At 36.8% G+C, this 19,055-nt stretch overlaps 2 protein-coding genes across 5 annotated transcripts; one reads left to right on the top strand and one right to left on the bottom strand.

Moving 5' to 3' along the window:
• The first annotated feature begins 119 nt into the window (after window positions 1–119).
• On the top strand, window positions 120–10,100 carry LOC113775232 (K(+) efflux antiporter 4). Of its 4 annotated transcripts, none has more exons than XM_027320018.1 (21): window positions 120–371; window positions 638–681; window positions 1,299–1,354; window positions 1,550–1,583; window positions 1,762–1,823; window positions 1,904–1,979; window positions 2,139–2,213; window positions 2,803–2,874; window positions 2,965–3,048; window positions 3,303–3,371; window positions 4,194–4,271; window positions 4,474–4,562; window positions 5,304–5,400; window positions 5,484–5,537; window positions 6,008–6,103; window positions 7,243–7,431; window positions 7,524–7,601; window positions 7,839–7,883; window positions 8,665–8,754; window positions 9,357–9,408; window positions 9,848–10,100. In XM_027320018.1, exons 1-21 carry the CDS (start codon window positions 161–163, stop codon window positions 9,919–9,921), a joined length of 1,725 nt encoding a protein of 574 aa, XP_027175819.1. In that variant the 5' UTR covers window positions 120–160; the 3' UTR covers window positions 9,922–10,100. The 4 variants fall into 4 exon arrangements, with proteins under 4 accessions (XP_027175819.1, XP_027175821.1, XP_027175822.1 ...); XM_027320020.1 differs by having other exon boundaries at window positions 9,844–9,925; XM_027320021.1 differs by lacking the exon at window positions 9,848–10,100 and having other exon boundaries at window positions 9,046–9,442.
• A 6,526-nt stretch (window positions 10,101–16,626) lies between these two features.
• On the bottom strand, window positions 16,627–18,762 carry LOC113774508 (probable transcription factor At5g61620). Its single transcript, XM_027319037.1, has 3 exons — window positions 18,272–18,762; window positions 17,334–17,530; window positions 16,627–17,206 (listed from the first exon to the last, which is right to left on the bottom strand). Exons 1-3 carry the CDS (start codon window positions 18,609–18,611, stop codon window positions 16,796–16,798), a joined length of 948 nt encoding a protein of 315 aa, XP_027174838.1. The 5' UTR covers window positions 18,612–18,762; the 3' UTR covers window positions 16,627–16,795.
• Between the last annotated feature and the right edge of the window lie 293 nt (window positions 18,763–19,055).

Raw genomic sequence — 19,055 nt, 5'->3', positions numbered from 1 at the left:
AATTTCAGTCCAACTCCCCGCCCGTTCCATCTCCCTCCGTTCCCGCAATCCGGGCGAACCACCAAACTCCAAACCCCGCCCTCCCTCCCTCCCTTTCATTTAAAACCCTCCCCATCTTCAATGACTCCATCATTTCATCTCTACAACTAAGATTCCAGAAATGCATCAACCGAAACAAAAGATTCTCTCTCCATTCATTCTCTGCTTCTTCTGCTGCTTTCTAACTGCAGTCGATCAAGCCAACGTCGGCAATGCCGCGCTCCTTGAATCCAACTCTTCCTCGCCGGACAAGCCCAAAGAAGATAGCTTCGCTGACATGATGAATAGAGCTCTGGAAAAGGAGTTTAACGATACCAATGAACAATCCGACGGTTAGTTAACGGAACGGAACTCACATTACTCTCTTTTTCTTTCTTTCTTTTTTTTTTTTACTTCATTTGTCTGTTTTTTTATTCCGTTTTCGTTCTCTAGAATTGATAACCCTAGATGTAATCTTAAGCTAATTTTGGCTAAATTCGAGTAGAAAGGACTGCCCGTTGGCAAGTAATGCTTGATTAAGGCAATGTATGTGTGTATGTTGTGTAGGTTTCTACCGCTTTTGTCTTATCGTTGTTTTTCTGTCTCATCCTTGCTGTAGAAATTGATCACGGGAGCTTCAATAATAGCGTTGCGGAACAGCAGGTTGGTAGTGTGTTTATCTAGTATTCATTGGAGTTTTTTAAATTGCATTTATTTTGGTAAGGTTTGATCTGTTGTGTGTTGATCTAATAATTTTCACATAACAATTGATTGCAAATGGGTATATGCTGTGATTAATTTTTCAATCTGTATTGGCAGATGGAGTTATGGAGGTCCAAAACATGGACTATTAGGAGCTTGAGACTTGTTATAAGCTGACTTTTCGGTGTTTCTTTTATTTTTAATATTATAGTTTCTTTTTTGGTGTATAGCCTATGAATATGAAATGCTATGTGACTTTTCTTGGTTTCTCTTAATCTACTTATTATAATTTCTCATTGTGCTATAAAACTGTTGTGAGATTCCTAGTTTGCTTATCACTTCCATTTTTAGCTTGTTTTAAGCTTTGGTAAAGTTTGTCCTTAGAAGCAGCCCCCTTATCCTTTATGCAATTAATTCTCACGTAGCTCATCATATTGAATTTTAGTGCTTCTAAATCTCAAGAGAGGGTGCCTTGTGGAGCATGTGTGCTGCAGTCTAGTTCCGTTTTTGCTACATTTGAGCTCATTGTTTTTCGTTCTTTTAGAGTGATTTTTTTTCCCTGAACTCTGATTTTGTAGGCAGTTTTGGAAACTGTTGCAAGAGTTAGGACCAAGAAAAATGACACAAAGGAAGAGTACGTTTGAGTATCCAATGTACTCGATTAATGTACCATTAAAAATCTCTATAGCTTTTACTGTGCAGTAAGAGAAATGGTTCCTGGATTTCCTGGTTAAAAAGTGTAAATACTTGCAATACTGAACTTTTAGACTCCTATGATTAATGCCGATTTTCAGTTGCCTGATGTTTTCAACTTTGATTTTGAAAACAGAGATGAAGATATGCCAAGGTTGATAGATCAGGAGGTAACTTATCTTTATCAACTAAAGTATTTTGTTCTTTCATGTTCTATATATGCATGCATCTTGCTTCTACTCACTGCTAGGCGAAATATGCACTATACTTCCAGTCAGAACCTTAGGCATTATTCATGTTTAAGATGTTTAAGATGGTTGGACACTGACTCCTTTGTGGAATACTTAGGACAATGAATTCACTCTGTCCAATTCCAAGTCAAAGTTTCCAATACTGCAGTTGGACATAAGGTTTTCCCTCCTTCTCAAGCACATAGCCATAGTAGATGGTGAGTATCAACTAATTCTAAATGTCTTATTACCATTGGCAGATTAATATCGGATCTGGTAGTTGTCATTGTATCTGCAACTTGTGGTGGAATTGCTTTTGCTTGTGCTGGACAACCGGTGAGATTACTGTTGATCTGTTAAGGAAATGTAATCAGTTTACTTGTATCTCATTTCTTGGTTGCAACATAGATGATTGATGCTGAGCTTCGATGCAGATAATGTGATTTGCTTCTTCATTCCTGAAAGAAGTTTCATTCACCTGTCTATGATTTGCAGGTAATAACAGGGTATCTGCTAGCAGGATCTGTTGTTGGACCTGGGGGGTTCAGTATAGTCAGTGAAATGGTGCAAGTATGTTAGTTTGATATCCTCCTTGGGCAATCACTTGTACTTTCTGTCAAAATTTTTATGTGCTCGTTTGCCTATATGACCACCTCTTCCAGGTAGGAGATGTGGATTTGACCATGCCTTAAGTAATTTCTGAGATTCCTGTCTTTCTCTCATCATCTTTTTAAGATTCAATAAATTTTATTTCCTCTTGCTTTGGGCCTTTGGGGCAATTAGCAAACAACTGTGCTGCTATGCACTAGTGGGTGGCTGTTGTAGCATGTAATTGAATGTTGGAGGTGTTCTGATTGAAAGTTTAAGATTCAATAAAAGTCACATATTAACCCTTATTATTTGATTTACAAGTTATTACTTCTGCGAGGTGGAAGAGTGTATGTTTTGCTGCTGTGCCTTTCTAAATAATTAGGCTAAGGAGAGAAGTTCCAACATTCTGTAATGATTTATAGTGTTTCTTGCGATAAACAAGGAAGGTTGTGATTTTGTCTTGGTTTTATCTGTCATTGTCTTTGTGATAATTTGTTTTCATTAAGCATTTGACAGTTGTTCAAAATTCATTCTCAATTTTTGATAGTTTAATCATTTACACTTGAAGGTTGAAACAGTAGCACAATTTGGTGTCATTTTTCTCCTTTTTGCATTGGGCTTGGAGTTCTCCACAGCTAAGGTGTACCTTTCTCCACCTAAACTTTGAATGTTTTCAATTTGTGGTAATCAATGTTCTGGAAGTTTTAATAGACCGAAGCTCTACTTGCAGCTTCGTGTTGTTCAAGCAGTTGCTGTGTTAGGGGGCTTGCTCCAAATATTTCTTTTTATGTGTTTGTGCGGGATAACTGCCTCGGTGAGTTATATTCTCATCATATTTTTAGGTGTGTGCACCTTTTTTTGGGTCATCATAAGCTACTGCCTTCTATTTTTGCATGTAGGATTTGACCATATTGCACTCTAGTTATATGACTTAAGGTCTACAGTTTTGTCCTTTCAACCAAAGCCCTTCTCGGTTGTCTGTTTTTATTATTTTCAACGGTGATAACTGCCTAGCTCACCCCTGGTCCTTTTTATCTCGTTCATATGTTATGATGTATGATTTTGCAGCTCTGCAGTGGTGAAACTTCTGAAGGGATTTTTGTTGGTGTCTTCTTGTCAATGTCTTCGACAGCTGTGGTATGCGCCCTTTATATTGATTGACTAGTATTTCTATGTTTGGAATTAATTACTAGTCCTGCCTGCCGTTCAAGATCTACTTCAGATTTAATTCAACATTTTCGAACTGACTGGCCTCTTTTTTAAGTTTTTGAGATTTACTATGCATTGCTAATGCTTTATGCATCTTTATGTCTTTAGGGCGTATGATTCAGTATGGAATTGGCAATTATTTAACAATTTATAGTGCATTATATAACTATATCATAAATATAAGCAAGCCACTACTTTGTTTTGATAAGTCTGCCTTATTATGACCCAGGAAGGTGGTAACTGTTGCCACTGATATACAATTTCCTACTTATTCTAGCTAAAAGTAGCATTTGTGCTATATTCTTGAAACAATTGGTTTCTGAATGACTTATGTTTAGGGGGTTGGATTTCAGCCTCTTTCGTGTGTGTGTCACTCCACATAGCCAGTTGGAAACACAAGCCTCTGTTCTATTTGTTTGGTTATCTCTTTAGGAGCATAAGAATTTTGAATTTTTCTCTTGTAGATTTATGGTTATAATTTGGTTCCACTAGAGTGTTGTCTCATTCTGTTAACTAAATGCAAGCTAGGACAAATCTTTTCATACTTTCGTACCTATTGCCACTTTTTCTCTTCTTATTCTCTAGGAGTAGTTTGTCTTATTAACAGGCAAAAAGGTTCATACAGTTGAATTAAATTATTTATTTTAATCTCAAATAGATTGAAATACATTTTTAATTGAGAAAATATAGAAAGATGTTCATTGCTCTGCATTTAGTTCTTAACGTTGCTGAGATACTATCTGGGCACAGGTTTTAAAGTTTTTGATGGAAAGAAAAAGTATTATGACGCTTCACGGTCGGATTACTGTTGGGACCTTAATTTTGCAGGTGTGTATGTACTTTCAAGCTGATTGTGTCACTATGATACCAGTATATTTATGATAACAAGCTAATTCTGATGCTTTATTGTTCTATGATGTGTCTTGTATTTACGGATTAAAATGAAATAACTGTTTTATCTTGTTTAGAATTTTCTTATGTTTCCATCAACATCGAATATTTGCTTGAATATTTAATCTTTTCCTACCAGGATTGTGCTGTAGGGCTGCTGTTTGCATTACTTCCAATTCTGGATGGTACATCTGGTGCTTTTGATGGAATAATATCAATTGCTAAATTGTGAGTAGGACTACTTCAACTGCTTGTATTATAACTGCCATGTCATCTCCAATGATTTGCACCTGGTAGGAACATATGAAGTTTTATTATGCTATATAGGTGCTGCTTTCATTGCTTAAAATCAGTTAATTCTTGCTTTTTCTAGGATAAAATTTCGAGGCATCTCATTTGGTTTTAATATATGTTTTTAGATTATTTCAAGCCGAAACAATTTGATTACTAAAAAGGCCCATGAAGGTGCTTTGGTTTAACAGCTTTTTTAAAAGGCCTTAGAAAACTGAAGCAACCAAAAGCAGGTTCATAGCTTGATTTAGTGGCTTTATGATCTTGTTTAAGTCAATACTCCTTTAACTGATAGCTAAAAGGTATCTTTGAAAATTGAAACTGTGACCTCGGATTATGGCCCCTTCGACCTGCCTTTATTCATAAATAAAAAGTAGAGACAAGGAATAAATAACAAAGCAAGTAAAGAAAGGGAGGAGTAGGACTTCAGAAAGTCATTTTGACATTGCCACACCATTTTTAGTGCTTTTCTGAAATTTGTCATTTAATCTTTTGTATTGGCAATTTCAGTATAAGTGATGTTATTCTTTCAATCTATCTCTGTGATTTATCTGTTGTATTGAAAATATTAATTCTTATTGAGAATTCTCAAAATAGGGTTTCACTACTGAATCTCAATCATCATCCTATAGGTGTCATTCAAGTGCGCTCTATCTGACTATCTTTTTCCTCTTCTAGGTTGGTAGTTCTAGTTACATTCTTGACCATTTTGGCAGTACTAGCACGTACATGTATACCTCGGTTTCTTAAGCTGATGATAAGCCTCTCATCACAGGTAATTTTGGTCTAACTGAATTTATACATTTCCACTTTCTGATGTTTCCCTTGTTTGACTGGGTACCCCTTGAATCTCTGCAGACCAATGAGCTTTACCAATTGGCATCTGTGGCTTTCTGCTTGCTTGTTGCTTGGGTTTGTCTCTTTCCCAGTTTTTGGATGGCATTCTATTGAATTTGGTTTAGGGCTTGGAGTATTCTTCTCTACTTACTTTTAGGGTCCATCGGATTTCTTCAGTTGTTTTGGACCCTCTCAATAGTTTCCACTCTCCTACGGCTGGATACACTTGACATTAAAAGTTATATGAAAAAGAAAGCACCACTATTTGTTGAATTATCAACATATAATGTTCTTCCTAGCCATGTCAGTGCTTTCAAAAGGTTAAAAATGGATGAATTAATTATGGCAACCTGTCATGGGACTTCAGTTGCCTAGCTTTAACTGTGAATATATTTATGTCTAAGAGAATGCTGATTCAAACCTCAAAAGTTATTTATATGTAGGGGTACTCTTCTAGGCGGTCCTTAACTTGTTTATCAGGTGCTATTTGAGGAATAATTGATTTTCTTTTATCTTGAATAATGTACATTATTGCGGCTTAACAGTGTAGCGATAAGCTGGGTCTAAGCTTTGAATTGGGTTCCTTTGCTGCTGGAGTGATGATATCAACAACTGATCTTGGTCAGCACACTCTTGAGCAGGTAAGTTTTTTAGTTCATGCTATATTGTGTTTTGTAAATAGCTTCACTTGACTTTCTATTCTTCCTCCAATAATTGTTCATCAATATGAAACTCTTTAGAAGAAAGCAAACCACTATTTCTGAACAATAAAAAAAATGAGATTTATAGGATGGCAATTTTTTGTGGCAAAAGATGATACAATGGATCCTGAGCCATAACAGCAAGTTCAATTCCTTAGGATGTTTAAGCGCTTCAGTTCATAACTAAACAACCACTGTTTTACAGAAATTACTTCACTCCCCTGTGGATAAGAAATTTATGGATGGTGATGTTGTTTGATGTTTGCTTAGAGGCTTATGGATGATCAATGTGCTTCAGACTTTCAATCAAGTTTCTGTTTCTATTTTCAAATTTCCATTTTGTGGTTTAATGATCCTATCATGGCTTAGTGTATATTCAATACTTCATTAAATTTTGGCAGACAAATGCTGTTGATAGATGTCAAATTTGAAATTTTCATGTGTATGCAGGTGCCTTTTGTTTGTTTTAATTTTCGAACTGCCACTATTCTTTGCAATAATGAAGGCACAGTGTCACTAAACAATGCCATTAACGTTTTCCTGTTCATTTTTATTGTCAGCCCCATTTGGCTAATTTCCTCATTATCGATAATATCATTCCATCGATAATTGTCATGAAGGCAATTTTTCATAAATATTTTTAAATTTCTTTGTCTAACCTATTCATTTTAATTTGTATGACAAATTCTCCACAGATAGGTATAATTCAACTTATAATTGTCAATTTAATGCTGATGTCTGCAATCTATCCCTTGGAACAAGATATAGAATTTCTTGCGAGTGATAAATGGAATTTCAGTTATATCTGGATGCTATTGCCTTGTTAGAGTGGTATTCTTTTCTACTAATTTGTTTTGGATTAAGATTTAATGAACTGTATATGCGAAGACAAGGAAAAAGAGTATCGCTGAAGCATTGAGCTTGACCTTTATCTTCCTTTGAGTGAGACAGAGGTGCTTGGACATTGTGGAAGATTTGCATAAAATTGCTTTGTTGGATTATTAACCTGTGTAGCTTTCTGTACTTTCTTATGGAGACCGTAGTAATGGTCAACTTCTAATTCTTGTGTCTTCTTGTAGGTTGAGCCCATCCGAAACTTCTTTGCTGCTCTTTTTCTTGCCAGCATTGGAATGCTTATTCATGTCCAATTCCTTTGGAATCATATTGACATACTGCTGGCTGCAGTTATATTAGTTATTATTTTTAAAACTGCTGTAGTTGCAGCAGTAGTTAAGGGTTTCGGCTATGGTAGTAAAACATCACTTCTTGTAAGTGCTTGCCAAGTTTATTTGTGTCACTACTTCTAAAGTTACTTTTCTACTTCAAATTTATTGATGGGTCTTAGTTATATCTTGTGTAGGTTGGAATGTCCTTGTCCCAGATAGGAGAATTTGCTTTTCTTCTTCTAAGTCGCGCTTCAAATCTTCATCTGATTGAGGTGGTTTTCTAAGTGGAACTATACCATTTGTTGGTTACATTCCATCGTATTAGATTTTATTTCCAAGAATAAAATCTGTGCTGTTCTCTATTAAGAGAGCATTTTCAGCAAAATGAAATCTTGATTTGCAAAAATTCTAACCAAGCAAAGCAAGAATATTCCTTGCAGTTTTGGGTTTCCCTACTATGCTGTTATTCCATTCATTTAGCTATTAACATACATTTATATATATTACAGGGTAAGTTGTACATGCTGCTTCTTGGCACAACAGCTCTCAGCCTGGTGGGTAAATCTGTTTTATCCTCTAATGAAAAATAATAGATTACTTCTTCAAGCCTTTCTAATTTTATATTGGGCATAGGGGAAAGTGTGTGATTTCTATTCGTTTGGCATCTGAGCAATGTAATGTTTTAACCTGGTATAAATTAGATGACTAGAGCCTTTGTTGTTATTTTGCCAAGGGTACAAGTTACTGCCTGGCAAGAGTTCTAGTTTGTACATGTGAATGCTGAATGTGAATTATGAATATCAGGATATTTTTTCCTTTGCACAAGAACTCTAGCTTCATTATGCATTTTTTAACCTTAAGACCTGACACATGAAACTGTGTGCTATTAATCGACTGTGTCTTCTGACCAAAATCAAAAGAAAGCTCTATGTCAATCCAGGCATGCTCATGGTTTAAACCAGAAAGAATGCTTATCTATGGTTCAGTTACATGAGGAAAATAACATGTGATAGACAGCAGTTAAAATCATTCATTACTGGGTTCTTGTAACTATTGTCCACTGATCCACACAAAGCAGAAATAAAAGTATAAAAATGTCTGCTTTGTATGCTGTGCTCTAGTCATGTTGCACAGTTAATAGTGCCATCTCATTTACTTATAATTGAAGTACAATGCTTTCACATGAGTTGAATAATTCCCGTAGATATGCATCTTCTGTGACCTTTGTTCTTTAAATTTTGAGTTTTACCAAGTTTACCAGTGTTTATTCTGAATGTATGATTATTTCGAGTTCCCAAATGTGCATCCAAATATGCTTATGAAGCAAGGATGCAGGTGACTACGCCATTGCTATTCAAACTGATTCCTGCTGTTGTACACCTTGGAGTGCTACTGCGATGGTTCCCCCCTGATGTTTCAAATGAGGTAATCTTTTTGAAACTTAGGCTATATGTGATTCTCTTGTAAGTTTTTAGATGCATTGGCTACATTGAAGTGGTTTTCCCCCATCTGTGCTTGGATCAAGAGTTTTGAGCAGTGTTGGATATGTTCTAATCCCAGATTGGAAATAAAGGTGATATCCTGCGTGCTGACCATGCTAGGCGTATAACTCTGATGGTTGAAGGATCTCATGATTCATGAGAACAATAAAAACACGAGTCGAACTAATCAAATATCAGATTTACCTGATGGCATTCTTATGCTCTGGGAGGACAGGTTCCCAAGGGTGCAAAGGAGGTTGATTGAGTAAAAAAACTGCACGTCATTATAGAGCTTCGATATCAACGCCTTCAGTGATGGATTGCATGATAAAGACAATCTCATGTCACGTACAAAATGGGGGCTGATACACCAACTACCAATCCTGAGATGCTGGCAATTGTAGATCTCTTTTGTTGCCATATATTTGTTTGCAACCAACATCGATATAATTGCTCTAACAGTGGCTATTGTTTATTGATCTATCCATTCTCCTCTGCAATTTGTTCATTCTTTTCCCCCCTTTCTACGTAATGTTCTCTTAATAGGTAACTGGATGTGATACCTGCTTACCCAGATGTATCCTTCCGTATTTTCCATGTAAGTACACCGTCTTATACAGAAAATTAGTATCCTCATGTACATAAATACATACATATCGATGTTTTTCATTGGATTTGTTTCTGAGATCAGCCCCTGTTGCAAATAGTTAATAGTGTTGTTGAGGTTTTGCTGGGGAAATAGTTCATCAGAGGATTGTCCTGTCATTGGTCTCTGGAATCCTACGAGATCTGAGAAGTATGAATTAGGATGTTTAGGGCAGTGTTTCATTTGATTCCGAAGTACAGTCCTACTGATGAAGTGCTACAACTTTCCTGAATCTGTTAATGACAAAATGATGAAAGTACGTCTCTTAGATAATTTATTCGAAATATAGTGATATGTAATTGTTTCCTGCTGTAAAAAATTGGGGACTCTCCTGTTCTTCGGTTCTTGTCTGTTCTTATTGTTTTCCAATTTTAATTTTACTTAAAGATAGACCGGCGACATAATGGGGAAGTGAAGATGCGGAGGCCTGGTATTGATCTCTGTCTTCTGAGCGCAAGTATATGAGTTCGGTGAAAACATTGAGGAAAGCTGCACTTCCAGCAGGAAAAATTACACAGAGGAAGTGAATTAGTATTATCCGATGATGTCTACAGAATTGAACACGAATATAATGCATGTATTAGTGGTCTGTATAAATCATCATGAAGTCTTTCAAACTGTTTGGTTCAATGAATTAGTCTAAGAGAATGTATAACCATTAGCAGTAGAATTTGCAATTAAAGGCAAGTTATTATAAGTCGGAAGTTCTGAATTCAAGACGTTGCATTTACACAAGTAAAAAAAAGGCAAGCTATTGAGCACAAACAGCACTGAGCACTGGCCGTCTAGTCTAGTAGAATATAGAAGCAGAAGATAGACGTCATGGACTGGAAGTCAGGACAATTATCCTCAGAAATTTCCATCGTCCTGAGCGTGATGGTATGATGATAGATGGGGTGGTTATCGCCGAAAAATGCATGGCATCGTGTGTTGCTCATACTCACTGAACAGTCGTGTGTTGGGTTTTTGCTGGGATAATGTGGGTTCTCAATAACTATGGTGTTTGTTGTCACCATTCCTGTCATCGAGTCCCCACCATTGGCATTGGGGCCTGTGGGAAATGGAAATGGCACTTTACAGATAGGCTTGAATTGAATGGAGCACAGTGATGATGGCAGGTAGCTCCAGACAGAAAGAGAGGTCCTCTTGGTATGCAAGTTTGCCCTTGGCTGCTTCTGTTCAGAAGAAGAAGAAAGGTCAGTCCCTTGGCGTTTTTGTTCTATTACGTCTGGCATCCAATTAATAGTGGTACTATATACTGATTGGGAGGGAAAATGATGGAAGCCAGCCGGAAAATCAAGAAGAAAAGGTCGTCGGCATACCCTACGTGTGGACTTTATCCGCCATGGATACGTCTCAGATGGATATAATGAATAAATCTGCATTTAGCATATGCATGGAAGTATTTAGATTGCGCCGGAGTTCTGGAATTATTTTCACTTGCTTATTTACTTGTCCGCATGATGTCGTTGTCCGGATGAAAAGAAATACTACATAAAAATACTAGGTAATTAGCAGAGAAACATTAAAGAACAAAAGTAAGTGTTGTTTACTTGTATTGGACCGACATTCTGGTTTAGCAATTTTATTGGCTAGTCATGCCAAGTTTGGAACGAGCGACAATTAGTGACGCGGATCAGCAACAGATGAGAAATGAGAATACGAATTAAGGCTCGAGCTATCCGGTACCGAGTCAGCAAATGAGCACGTACTAGTGTCTTTATTGTAAAAAGTGTTGGCATTTCTTATTTTGGTGTACGTATTTCTATTTCTACCAATGTATTCTCAGGAAAAGTTTGATAGATACGGTAACAGACAAGTCTAGAACTAAGGATATTTGGTCCCCCTGCTTGGATTTGTCCTGTCCCCTTCGCCATATTTATGAGGATATCCAGTGAGATTCAATGCAGAAAAAGTAGGCTCCAGTTAATTTTGTTCGCATGGCCTCCTCCTCCTCCTCCTCGAGGTTTCGGGAAACACACACTGCTAGTACTAGTAACTCGTGCTACATATTTGTTCCAACTTTGCAGTAATTACCATTTGTTGGCCTTCAACCCCCAAAAGTAGTGTAGATGCTAGAATATTGGAGCTGCTGTCGAGTTGAATCGAATTTGAGTAATGCAACACTTAAACTCTGTTTGAGTAAAAAATACTTAATCCCAAAAGTAATTTTTTTGTACTCGAACTCGACTGGATTACTTTATCTCGAACTTGATTTTTTGAATCAAACTACACGAGTTTGAGTCGATTAGCTTGATTAATTTACACTTGTATCATTTCTATCATATGTGAGTACATCTTAAACAGCTTGTAGCTCAATTGCTAGAATTTGAAATTTATTTTGTCCTCAGCATTTGAACCCAACTGAAGAGTGATGATTAAAAATGAGCAGGACAAGGCTGAGCAAGATTGTCCTGAAGTTGTAACAAGTATTAACGTGATGTGGACCATTTGAAAGGAGGGAAACCAAATACTGGGAACAATTCAATTATAGCATTGGCAGGACCATTATGCGACCATGACCTGTGTCAACTGCCAAACGGTATCGAACCTCAAAACGTGTTTGATTTTCGATCGTATTTGAGAATTCTTGATACATCATCATCATACATCTCTCTGTCTCTCATTCTTTATTCACTTTATCCACCCAGAATTCTTTAACTCAACTGTTTCAGAATATATTACACATTTTTTAATTTGCTGTAGGCATAATTTTTGTCTAATTTGAGTGTTTGATAGTGTCCTCCCACTAGTCTTTTACAATTATAATAGAACAAACAATGAAAATTGGTCGTCAATAGATGACAGTGTTTTTATTCTCATTTTCACCCCCAATTGTCAAGCACAATATTCGAACCTTAAATCTAACAATGAACAAAACCTTAAGAACCCTCCATTAATTATTTCAAGTAGAGCATTGCTTACCATTTTTTATTACCTCAACCTTCTTAATGGCGATTTACCACATGGAGTTTTTTTACGAGACACCACATAGAATTAATGGGTGACAATTACCAAATTGCACGAGTATTTAAAATCAACAAATAATATGACATGATATCAAGCTTGAAAGAAAGTTGTCCTAACCTAATTTATTCTATAGTGTGTTTAGCTCTGGTTATAAAGACATTTTGCTAGCTAGATATTGGGTGCCTATGTTCATCCCCTTTTGGCAACTAAAAGAAAAAAAGTCATTATATTGCATGAGTAAGAGGGTGCGTAGGTCTATGTAATTATTAATAAACTCCTTGGAAGATCAAGGTAATCTTAAAAACTAAACCGCTGTCCAAATTAAAGGTTAGTATCATAGTTTTCGGTCACAGTGAATTGAGAAAATGCTAATGACCTTGTCATAGAAACAAACTAAGGAAAAAAAAAAACAGTGCGAGAGAAAAATTATTGTAATTAGTTTAGTGAAAGAAGTCGATTTGTAATCTCGTGCACAAACTTGGGGGAGGCTCAGAATTTCTTGAAAGAGGATAAGAGATGACGAAAAAGGAAGCTTGTCAAAGAGGCAACGACAAAGACAAGTCAGTAATCTGTATTTGCTTGCACTGCAGGAATTTCCAAGTTTTCATAATGATAAAGTTGTCAGCAACCGGCGATAATGTGAGAAATTGGGTTGCGGATAGACTAAACAACTACAGTGTAACTTGATGAACCATAACCAAAACATCGTGATCTATCCAAAGATATTGTTTGAGAAACCTGTTGACATGATTCATCCATTAGCTTTCGAGAAGAGTTGACGAAATGATTGGGATAAGGCAAGGACAGTTGTGATTGTGACCTTATTGGACAACGTAGATCCATCCGTAGATGCGTGGCTTCGGAAGGTGCATGCTTTCTGGAAAAAATTTAACGCATGCCCACATGCTCAGACTGTTAGGAAAAAAAGCCCTTGTCCTGCTTATTCAACTGGATTAATACGTAGTAGTTGTACAAGGTAGTTTTCCTCCAGGAAGATCGTTGATTGTGAATATTAATTGTATATGATTGGTATGCAAATAGTTGCAGTTTTGTTTTATTTATATGCAAGACACTCATGTTTATCTCTCGAAGGTGAAGTTACAAATGCAAGCCGCAGGATTTTTAAATGCGTGGATATATTTTTGCAGAGAAAAATCAAGAAAATTAACTGAGACAAACCCTTTTGGAGTATCAGAAAATAGTTCTTTTTTTTTCGGTTGAATTACCCGAGCAGAATTATGCTATTAATTAAAGTTCAGTAAATATAGATGAGCCCTCCTCCCTTTTAATGGACTTGAGCATGTGTTAACCACGAATTTTGGAAGGAGGCAGATTCCAAGGGATTGTCTCATTTAGTTGCCGATGTCCCACAACCAAATTTATCCCAGTTGCGTGTTTTGGTGCAGTAGCATTCATGGTCTGAGTCTTCCTCTACTTTCGGCACTATTTGAGCATAGAACAAGAGAAAAAAGAGAAGCAATTTGTAGGCTGCAATCAAACGTCAATTGTCAAGGTGAATTGGATGGTCCATGCATGTTTTGTATATTTAGCTACAGGAAGTCGGTTGGAAGATTAAGGGGACACCATCATGGTTGTACCAAACAGAGCCGTTGATTCTATTCTAGGGGATCAAAGACTTTGACAGTTAATCTGCGGAGACCAATCACTCTTGTACGATGGATTTGAGTAAATTGGATGTTCTCTCTCTCTCTCTCTCAAAAAATGAGATTCCTCGAACATGAAAAGGCGGGGCACTTGTGGGGAAAATTTTAACAGAGCTGAATAACACATTCCAGACCTAATTAGATGGAGTACAGTTCGCTTGCCCATCCCTAAAAGAGATTTGAAATTTGAACAGCTAACCAACGTCCTTTTAACTTTTACATGTAGGAGTAGTAACTATCAACTGGTGAAAATACCTAAGAAATGACTTGATATTAACGTATTAATTTGGACCATTTCTTCATTGACGTCAACTGAAAATTTTCAATTGTTTGGTTGTTTCCAGTTTGTCTGTTATTGAGGTCCCGGAAAGACGAAGAGTTTTAATACATAAAGGGAGACTTAAGCGATAGTTGTTTGCCATATACTAGCAATAATCAACAAAACTATATGTCATTGTTCCTATCAATAGAACTCTATATCCCAGTGATCATCAATATTAGGGCTGCAAACGAGTTGAATTAGCTTAAAATTTGATGGCCTAATTGAGTGGAGTTCGACTCAATTTTATTAAGTTCAAATTCTGGTTCGAATTCGATGAGATTTTAATGTAAAACTTGAACTCGAACTTGACCTCAAATTCAAACCTAATTGAGCTAGCTGATCAAATTGGAATTGAGTTTTGACAAAACCGGCTCAAGAACGCTCGCGATTGATTTGATTGTTTTGCAGCACTAGTCAAGATACCTATCTCGACTTCTGCAATTAGTAGTCCTATGCAATGTAGTACGTGCTACTAATTACAATTCCCTCAGTTTTAGGGTGAAAATTCCTTATTGTTGTACATAATGACCAATGAAATCCCAATAATTCTTCTTGTCTGGTGCATACGAATTCTTCTGGTCTAGTAAGATGCAATCCGGCAAGGTATCCAACAAAATCAACTCTTTTTTTTTTTCAGCTTTAACATTTATATGTTCTAGTTTGGAATCAGAATCTTCCGAACAGAAATTCTTTGACGTGTGTATTGAGATTTAGAGAGTGAGTAGTAGTACTGAAACAACTACCACTGATTCTTGACTCGTTTGTAGCATCAACGGAAATGATTTATTTTAACCATAATGGACTACACTTCCCCTGTCCGAATTTATGATCCAGATTTAAGGAAAGCAACAGGTCGGTCCACATATCCTTCTGAGAACGATTACTGTCTATGTAATATAATTGCGCCTAGAATCGCCCATATGGCTTGTACGAATTTGAGATAACGTGAGTAAATAACTCGTGTCAGCATTCAATTCCTGATGGTGAATGCACCACCGTCTTCTTCTTCTTTCCAGCACAAATTTCTGATAATTTATTAAAGGTTGTACAGGAATGGACAAATTAAGGTTAGAAACAGCAGGCTGTTTTGCCATCTCAATTCTCAAGTAGCTATCTACTTATGAATGCGCTGGCTAACTAATTGATGGGATCTAGAAATGATTAATCTTGGAAATGTTACCACCAGCCCTTATTATTGAAATGTTACTGATCAGAGACTTTAAGACTTCCATTAAGATCAGACTGCCCAGAAATTATGTGTACCAAGTTAAATAGTTCTGGATCAGAATTCCCAGATCTTTGAAATATGTTATTGTCAACTAAGTTCTAAATACACGTACGTACGTCTTCATTTTATCATGCAATACTGTCGTACACCTTTAAATTTCATATACCATTGTATTGGATGGATACATTTTAAACTTGAGAGCTTATAATTTTGTCATCTCTTGCCTTGAACACGACATATTCGTCTGCAAAAACATGTAGCAGTAACATTCTTAGAGAGCAATACTGTCGATGGATGTCAATATAAATTTTTTTTTGTGTGGAGAGGCTTATATAGGTGAAACTCAAAGCAAAAGTCAATTAAATTCGTTTAGGGCTTCTTGGAACCAGTTGCATAATTAAGTAGGAGTTTGATTAATTTAATAGGCTCGAACTGGCGACAAAAATAATACTACTACTATGGATTACGGTTGCGTCAACTTGTGGCCTACCATGAGGTAATTAACTTCATAATTTCTTCTTTATTTGGCGCTTGAGCAGACTATAAAGAGCCAGCCAAGAAAGACGCCCACTAGAATCCAATTGCCTTAACTTAATATATATGTTCCGAATCCGTACGATGAAGCTGTCCTATTTAATAATCCCATATGCAATTTCTACTGTTCTGAATTATGAGAGCAACTACATATTCAAGTGGATCCAGCCCTCCTCACAGAATACCTTTCCTAACCTATAAGACGGAAAATTCTCAAAATAAGTGGCATTGTGATGATAAGTAGATAGATAATTACTTATTCAATATTGGTAAGGCTGCTAGCTTTACTTGTTAAAATTGCATCATCATCTCTTGAGCAATAATTTGACTCGAAAATTTTCGGGTAGTCTTGGTCTTTTTGAAGACAATGCATCGACTTCTATCTATGTCTTTAAAAATTTTACAAGCTGATTTCAGGTTGATATATGCTCCATGCATGGTTTATAACCTCATATTCTAAGAGAATTTTGTTCGTTAAAGGTTAGAGGAACAAATTTTTGATCATCTGGTTCTGTTCCGCAGATGGTAACTTTTAATGAACAATACATAACTTCATTGATCTATGAATTGATATGATACCATAAGGGTATTCTGAGTTGTTTATGTTTCTTCATATGCAAGTCAGATAACACTGATTGGTCCCATAATTAGGATGGAAGCTGGAGGCGGGGGAGGGTTGTTTTGAGCCGCCGTCTTCGGGGCGGCCAGAGTCAGCTCCAAATCAGGAGCTCCGGTAGTACTCGTGATGGAGGAAATATTCGAGAGCTGATAGCTTGAAGATCCGGATGCAGCTGGCCAAATGGACATGGAGTCGATATCCATGTGATGTGATGAAGAGCCCTCTTGAACTTCTATGCAAGCTTGGTGATTGGTTGTAGTATCCACAGCAAATGAATTAAGGTCTAACAAAGGGGCAGCTGTGTCAAGATCTGAGCTTGCTTTGCTGCTCAGACAAGTAGCTGAGGTTGTATCATTATTTAGCTCGAAACTCAAATCGAAAACCTGATGACGGGCTGCGTTCTTGCTCCCAACCTGTTGTTGGATCATGTTGATAGAAATCAGTTCACTGTGATATGTAATTTCGTGGCAAAGAATTTGAAACTTATTATTGACACAGTAATTAAGTCAGGATGATGGACACATAATACGTGAAATTTACCATGTCAAATAGGCTGGATCGCCTTTTCTTTTTGTTGAGACTGGCTTGGCGAAGAAAATACTTCTGAGCATGACTGGCAACTTGGGTTGGTGTCCTTGTGGTCACGAAGTTTCTTGAAATTCCCCTCCAGTCTCCTTTTCCTAACTTTTCAAGTCCAACTAGGAAAGAACGGTGTTCCTCTTCTGTCCATGGAACCCCTATACCATCAACAGTCAAAACAAATCAAATACTCATTAATTAAGGCCATTAATCCTGCACATGCTACCCACTGGGCCGCTATCTAAATTGCTAGAACAGAAAGTTACCATCTGCATTTTGATTATCAATTTCACTTTTGGGAAGGGGAAAAGAAAAAAAGAAGAAGAAGAAGCTTATTTATCGTAGTCCCGATGCTCATATATATGGTCGAAGAAGCCCACAGAGATGTTTAGACTGACAACCTTTTTACAATTGACTATGGTGTCTAAATAGTCGTGCTCGAGATATCACTATCAGACATTTTACAGAAAGAGGCAAGTTATATAGGCTGGGATTGGTAATATTAAATAGCTTATGGGAATGTATAATGGGTGACATCTATTAATCATATCTCTCGGAAAGTTCACAGGGAACTATGTTTAGCACAAAAGATACAGACCTACTATATAAACACAAATTCCATGAAAAAGTGCGCAGTCAATCCCCTGTGCATTTCTTATTCTCCTTTGTTGCTTGAGGAAGAAAACATTCTTATTCTTGAAATGGAACAATTGCTTATTGTAGAAAGAAGCATGCGTGGTAGTGATCAGTACTGTTTGGTGCAGTTACCATTTCAAGGCAGACAAATAAGTTAAGGAGTTTGTTGAAGATATGAGGCTGTATTCTCCAAAATGATTTCAAAGAAACCATACGAACAATCAATACTTGAAAAGAAAAGGGAAAGTGATTTCATTACAAACCTTTTTTCCTTTCCTGAGGTCGACCTAAGAGTCCGTCGGAGAGATAACCAATAGATATCTTGTCAGAGTTTTCACTGATGGAAATTCTTGATGAAGAGAGTGACGATGATGGTGAAGGAGATGAGGTCGTTGATGAAGACAAGCAATCCAAGCTGAAACTTTTCTTCATGGCAATGGAATTAGAATTAGAAGAAGAAGGAGCAGAATTGCACGAGACATCAAGCTGTACCCCAAAAAGCCTCAAGCCAGCAGCCATAACACTAATATTGCCCCTAGAATAAGCGGTACAAGTCCTTGAATTGTGGCCTATGTTCCCACAATGTGAGCACTTTCTGCCCATTTTCACCCAGACAATGCTCTATAACTTCCCAAACTACCTACATCCAAGGGAGAGAGATAGGAAAAAAAAAAAGAAGAGGGAGAGAGAGAGAGAGAGCTCTTGAATAACTATCCAAGTGAATATATATAGACATAATGATGTGTTGAGTGAGGTGGGGTTTAGGAAAATGGATGCACACCAATGGTAGATGATTGGATGCACATTGTTTATTGTAGGATTTTTCCAACTTGGGTTCATACCTAAGAAACCAATAACTCTCTCTCCTCACATTTTACTTTTTTTTCTTAAACAAAAATGGGGATATTCCACATATATACTATAGGAAGAACCAAGGCTTATCTTAGATAAGATATCTGTTTACCATTTCAGTGCTGGGAGGGACCCTTGAAATATGCTTTTTTTACTTAGCATGTTAGCCATAAAGAATACAAACATTAACTAACA

Source organism: Coffea eugenioides, chromosome 6 (genome assembly GCF_003713205.1).
Source record: "Coffea eugenioides isolate CCC68of chromosome 6, Ceug_1.0, whole genome shotgun sequence".
NCBI lineage: Eukaryota > Viridiplantae > Streptophyta > Magnoliopsida > Gentianales > Rubiaceae > Coffea > Coffea eugenioides.
This window is presented reverse-complemented; position numbering and strand designations above follow the sequence as displayed.